Source organism: Limulus polyphemus, unplaced genomic scaffold (assembly GCF_000517525.1).
Source record: "Limulus polyphemus unplaced genomic scaffold, Limulus_polyphemus-2.1.2 Scaffold108, whole genome shotgun sequence".
Taxonomy (NCBI): domain Eukaryota; kingdom Metazoa; phylum Arthropoda; class Merostomata; order Xiphosura; family Limulidae; genus Limulus; species Limulus polyphemus.
The window spans coordinates 191,114-198,271 of NW_013665718.1; the positions used below are offsets into that span (position 1 = coordinate 191,114).

General features: G+C 30.2%; 1 protein-coding gene across 1 annotated transcript in view; it reads right to left on the reverse strand.

Annotated features, from left to right (window-relative positions):
* Window positions 1-7,158, reverse strand: part of LOC106470932 (sperm flagellar protein 2-like) — an 88,905-nt gene that overhangs the window by 27,989 nt on the left and 53,758 nt on the right. The window contains exons 12-13 of the mRNA XM_022400433.1: window positions 2,137-2,244; window positions 1,386-1,488 (exon numbers count right to left, since the gene is read on the reverse strand). Of these exons, the coding sequence (XP_022256141.1) occupies window positions 1,386-1,488; window positions 2,137-2,244 (211 nt within the window). The remainder of the gene's footprint in view (window positions 1-1,385; window positions 1,489-2,136; window positions 2,245-7,158) is intronic.

A 7,158-nucleotide genomic window follows, 5' to 3' on the forward strand; every position in this document is an offset into this window, starting at 1 on the left:
GAACTGTATTAGATACCAAAAGTATTGCCCAAAACACATTTTTAATCAAATCTATCAGCTTTACTTACAAGATTTGTTATCGAGATTGCAAACGTTTTGACTGTGGAAATTCTGTGCATTACAAAGTTGTATCAAAAAAGAATAAACTAGTTTTAATTAAGAAAGGACTTGTATCCCTGAAGTTCCTCGGAAATAATTTATACCGGAAATTAACAAACAAGCAAATACATAACAATATTTACATGTCTCATTCTTAACGTGACTCAGGTATATTTGAAAGTTTTGAGACAAAGGAAGAGAAATAAACCAAAGTGATAGTTATATGATCACTGTAATGCACTGGTAGTTTGTCAGACCATCTTCACTAAATAATGAGGTATGACATTGTGTGAACATTTCTGTCTGTGCTGATTTCAAAATCATTTCTTGAATTACACTTTTTTAGTATCAAGGGCTAACTTCAAGATGAGGATGAACTGATGATCATGATAAGTCAAGAGTGACTGTAATATATTTTTGTGTTGTAGCTATGCAGTATTGCTAATATGTGATTTCATGACTACAAGTGTGTAAAAGAACATTGTAAATGCTTAAGTGCATACAAAATAAATGAAAAGTTAAATATAGAATGAAGCCTCATTAAAAAGTTTAGGAAAGCTAATTTTTTTTTCAGAAAATATTTCAAATTAGCCTCCACATACCAAAAAACAATATTTTGAATGCTGGGCTTGTCATGTGTGTGAACAAAAGCTAGGTAAATAAACTTGGCCAAATTTTACTGATGTTACTAGGAACACTGCCATGGGTTGGTGAGATTTTTACCAGCTTCTATTTTTTTTTTCAAAACAATGTTTTTTTTGTATGTATGTATGGGGGGGGGGGGGGATTTCATCCCAAAGTATCTTATGATCTGATTCAAACAGATAACATGTTAAGACAAATTCTTCAAATTTATTTCATGAAACTATGATAGTAACATCCGTAAAACTTGGCTGAGTTTATTCACCTAGCTTTCAATCACACACTTGACCAGCCCTGACTTTTTCCTTAAGTCATAAACTGTTGCAAATGTTCAATGATGTCATGTACATCACAAACCTGTGTCTTCTATATATAAACTTTGTATGTTTAACTATATATATTACCTGAAGAAGAAAGACCAATATTCTATTAAAACATGTAGTACATTCTCTACATAAAACAATTTTCTTTGTGCTTATAAATCATTGTTTGTCAGTTTACAATTATATCAGCATAATGTGCTTCCATTCATAAGTGAGAAGCTGTATCTAAGGCATAAAGAAAGATAAACAGAATATCTTATCTATTTGTGTCAAATGTATTTTTTAAACAATATATTTATGAAATAGCTTTTAAGAATTTACCCAATTCAAACTTCTGAAGAATGGAAGTTTTCCCTGAGAGAGGCTTTCCTATCAGACAGGCACGCAAGGCAAAATTGGGAAAAGTATGAGGAAGAGGAGGTTCCTAAAGGGATAGTAAAAAAAAATAAATTAAAACAGTATGAAAACTAAATGTTGGATTTTTTAAATGTTTTGTTACAATTGTTCTTTCATAAAATTTTATGACAGGTGTCAATGTTTTATTTGAAACTAATGTACTTTTTGTTAAAAAGTAATACAATTAAGTTCTAAGTTCTTAGATCTGTTAGTTCGTTTCATAGTTTCCACTTCACACATATATAAGCAGTAAGCATCTTTGTTGAAAAATATATACTTACTATACATTCTAAAGTTTCAGTGTTCTGAACCATAAAGAGAAAATATATTACATGATCTAAAAAATTTGAAGAAAAATCATTACTAACATTACTTTTACCTAGTGTCCACAAGAGTGCAATTTAGACTATATTTGGTATGAATTAGAAATCAGTTTTCAATTACTTTTTTACATGTTTATAAGGAAACTGTTTGCAAATCCTTTAGATTCTAACCAAACCAAAAAGTCTTCCAACACTGGTTAATGATCTAGCTTTTTTTTTAAATATTTAACTTATAAAAACATACAATTTCCAAAAATGTTTTTGAGTCTACTTTAAGTAAATAAAACAAAAGAACATAAACTAGAGTTTCAAAAATAATAAAAAAAAGATCACTGAACTATTACAATATTCACCTTAGGAGGTTCAGCCATTCTCAGAATTTTATGAACTATAAATCCAATGATTTTCCTTCCAAGTGCATTAGCTACATAACCATTGGTTTCCCATTCATTTCTCCATTCCTATTTCAGCATAAAATAGTTTCTATTATCTATCTAACGCAAACTACCAAGTATGGTAACTTACTTCAAAACAAGTAACATTACAGATCAAAAACAAAGTCATCAAACTGTGTATATAATCATGCACTGCTTCTAATATAAACAGTCGAGTTAAAGATGAAATAGTCAGTGTTACTTATTCTAGACTTCAAATCCTGAACTTTTTGTTTTTTTAGATTTACTTTTAGAATCAAAATGGTCATTTTTCACAATAAATATAATGCATCAACTAACATAGCTACAGGTGACAGGTGATCTCTACAGATAGGCTTCACTAATCTACATAAATTATTTTTAAATTAATAATGCTAACTGATTAAAAGCTGTTTATTATTAATACTACTAAATAAATAAATCATCTCAATATGTTCATCCAGTTAGTGAAATTGATAACTGACTTTAAATTTCCAACTTGTCTTAATTTACATGAAAAACAAACAAGGTACTGATATACATATACCTTAATAAGAGAATACAAACATTACAATGGATGTGTTTATTTGAAATTATAATTCAAAAATATTCTAACTTAAATAATTTTTTTCTAAACATGCAGAACTTGGAATTGCTGTTAATTTTGATACTTAATCAAAGAGAATTTAATGTTTTAATATTAAATAAACTATTTAAACTACAAGGCAATATGGATCAAATGTTTGTCAATGATAAATTTTTATAACCACGTGTATAAAAGAAACAGTTACCTAAAACACAAATGTAACTAATTCAATCCTTGCCTGAAACTAGCTAAATTGGAAGATTAGCCATAAAAATATTTAAAAAATCATAGTAAAAAGTTTTATATTGATTAGGCTTAAAGTACTTCCAACATTACAAGTAAAGTAAATAAAATATTCTGTTCATTTGTTTTGGTAACCTTAACATTTGTAACTTAAAAAGCCTCAAAAATAAAATATTTATTCAATCTAAAATAACATTAGTGTAGAGAAGAGGTTCAAAATATAATAACAGAAGCAAGAATCTCTTTGTATTTCATTTTACAACTTAAACGTTAAATATAAGTAGGATAAAATTACATATACAATTATTACAACCAGAAGCCTCACACTGACATAGAAATGGACTGAAAGATGCAGAAATGTGCTTTCCACTACTTTAAAAGTAGAAACTTTTAAAATTAACAAAAAGAAATGACAAGAATAAAATATCTTATAAGAGCAGTAGCATTTCTTGACCAATAAATAAAGTAATTTGATTAACAATTAGGTGAATAACAACAGAGACCAATAGCTAGATGATATCACCAACTGGTGTTTCTAGGACAGTCACACCAAGATTTCTAAAGATCAACGTGAAAGAATGCCGTGAAAACCTACTCAAACAAGCACAATTAGACAATGAAACAAATAATCAAGTCTTTCCAAATCAGAAAACATTCAGTAGCATTTCCAATATTTAGAATACAAAGATAATCACAAAAGTAATATAATGGCATATAAAAACACATAAAACAATGAGCTTTACATTCAAATTTTAATTTTGAAACTAGAAAAATAACAGATATTCACTTTCTAGATATAAGCAGATATACTGAGGAGGATTATTCTACAACAAACATAGACCCAAAGGAGATGCATGAAATTAAATAACTGCATAAGGAACACAATTAATACCAAGTTATAGTCACTTCACTAAGATTGTCTCCAAGAGAGTTGAATGAAGGAATATATATTGTGATAACAATAATGAGAAGTAAAAAGATTCAATAAATATATACTTAACAGCTTATACAATTACTTTCAAAACCATAAATATAGCCAAGTGATGAAGCTAGAAGAATGAAATCTGGATAACTTGACTTTTGTCTCCATTTTAATGACAGTAGGCATAAAATGCTAAACTTTTTTAGGCCCTCCCCCCCATAACTGTTATAGACAACCCATGAATGGAAGAAAATTTCATAATATGGATAATGTCTTGAATGCACATAATAAAAGCTCAGTGTACGTATAATAGCAATGCTTTGCTTTCACAGGACTAAGTAGATCCAGAAGTGACTGATAAATTCAAAAAAGACAAGGTTAGTAAAAGTAGTCACCAGAAAGCAAAATTTGGTTGATTTCAAAGTATGGAAACCTGATAATACACAGATGCTAGAAGTCTTCAAAGAAATTCCCTAGAATCCACAACTCCAAAAATAAAAAAAAAGGCTAGAGTCAGTAACTATAAAGTATAAGTAATGTCTAAGAAAACAAAATTTAACATGCAAAGAAAAAGAAAGCATGAAACAAAAAAATAAAAGTTTGGCAACAGCTCAATTATTCAAAGAGGCTCAATACAATATGCTGTAAGTTACTAATTAACCTCCAGGAGCTGAAAGTCTTAGTTTTCATTAAGCAGATTAAAACACTAAACCTGTTTAACTAAATTTTGAGTTAGAAGTTAAATGAGTGTGTAAATGTGATTGAAGTCAAGAGGATGCAAGAGCAAATCAATGATCCAAATAACAATCGAAGACCAAGTCTCCTGCAAAAAAATAAAGCAGCCAAGGTCTTTAATAAAATCATATGGTGTGGAGGCTAGCCCAAAAGAGAGTGGAATGAACTGGTATAAATAAACAAGGTGACTAAATAATGAGAAAAATTATCATTTAGTACACGAAGAAAGGTGTATATAATATCAATCGTTGTCATCCAGCTATACTAGAAAATGAGGAGCCTTTAAATGTGATTTGGATAGGATAGGTTGAGGACTAAATACTGATTCCCACAAACAACCAAGTATAAAAATTTGGATCACAAAAACAAACAACCTCTACACAGTTGTTTGGATGGGAAAATATTGTATTGCTGTAAAACATTTACCTTTAAATGAGCTGAAAGAGGAAAACAAATCTTTGGAAGTAACAGCCTGAGGAAAATAAATCAATGATCCACTTCTAGGATTTTCACAATCTAATCGTTTATGTACAAAACATCCAAGTAGATATTAAATTATGTATTCTACCCTACACTGGATCAGCTAAAAAGAGAACTGGCTCATGGAAACGACAACTCTGGAACCTTACTTCAAAAATTCTTTTAAATAAACACATGAGACATGGAAACTTTTAATAAAAGGAATTCCACTAACTTAGGTATTCTAAATCTAGAAAAAGTACATTTAAAGCAAAAAAGGGGACCAAATTATTTGAACTAAGTTTTTGGCAAAAGTTGAGCAGAGGGAAACCTAAAATATAAAGGGAATGAGAACAGAGCTTAACATACACGAGAATCAGTGACTGAGAAAGAAAACCCTGCAGAAGCTTCATAATCCTGAACTCAGGCAGAAATATGTTGTTGTGGAGAAGTAAGATTATCCTTTTATCTAAGCAAGGAACCATTGGTGCTAATAAAGAGTTGAAAAACACAAAGAATCAGTTAACCAATGTTAAAATATGTCAGTCTAAACAGCAGCATCAAAGGAATGAGAAAAGAGTACAGATTTGTGGTGTGCACAGTCAATTATACTGAAAATTGGTATTTATTTACTTCAAGTAAGTACTTGGTTAATATTTTAAACATTGATTATTAATAAGTTATAACAAACAAATAAAAAACTTACCATTTATAATCTGTTCAAATAAAACGTTTTGTGGTATATCAATATGCCATGTTTCTATCTTTACATAGTATTTGTTCAGAATACGTGCAAGCCATTAAGTTGGTCTTGTTTCAAGTTCCTTTTGTTTGTTTTTGAAGTAAGCAGTATCTGTTACCACCCAGGAAGAACATGCTTAATGTTCAGCAGTGTCCTTCAACAGTTGTTCAGGTGATATCTAGAGGTTACACCCCCCACCTATGCATTCTAATCAAGTGGATAACACATCTCATGCTGATTAAATGATAAGTTTCTACGAAATTCTCATAAGAAACCTTCGATTTGGTAGGTTGGTCTGGGGACAGTCTTATAGAACTTAGTCATCAGCAGTCAGTCCAGTGATCCAGGGAAAGTGACAGTACAATGTAAGTAAACTACAAATGCACATACAAAATGAACAATCTCTGTTATACACCATACACAAATTGCTCATTTTGACTCAGTTATTAAGAGATTTAGGTAATAGGTATTATGAGCAAATCTCCTTTTATTTAGCAGACACATCCAATAGCTCAACCAAATATTAATTACACCTGAATATACCACAATGTTCTGGCAGCAGAGATAAAACTACACACTGAGGAAACCCTCCCAGTGGAAATTTCCTTCTTCTCTCACTCATATTAATTATGCATGACACCATGGGCACACTCTGCCACTATATGCTGAGTGCCTGAAATTGTCTAATGAGTGGGTGTGTCAAAGCAGAATTGAGAATAGTCATAACTATATCATGGCAGAAAATGATGCATCCCACAGTGACAAAAGCCAGACAATTAAAAAAATGCCCCCAAATTAAGAACATGTTTAATAATATTCATCACAATCATTAATTTTAGATTATTGTTTATTTAATAGGTTACATTGTTACCAATAATGACACGGGCCTGCAATGTTTTTATTGTCTTGAAATTTTTCCATGATCAGCAGTAATTCCTGTACGCTGAATCCAAAAATGATATCCATTTTTCTCCATCATGTACAGATTTTCCACAAAATGTCATATGTGCTTTTACATAAGTGAATCATTTTCATTGAAATCGGGTCACATTTTGTTATCCTTAAAATGTTAACAACCACTGGCTATAGATTTCTCTAGACCAAGATGTGAGAGTCTTATTGATCATTCTAGAACCCAAACATAACAAGCATAAGAAAAAAATGTTCATTGTGGTAAACAAAATAATAATTTGATCTAAGTAAATAGTTTTTTTTCTTTCCCTAATTTGTAAAAAATCCTTACAGGATAGAAAAGAATGAATATTATTTTTGGAA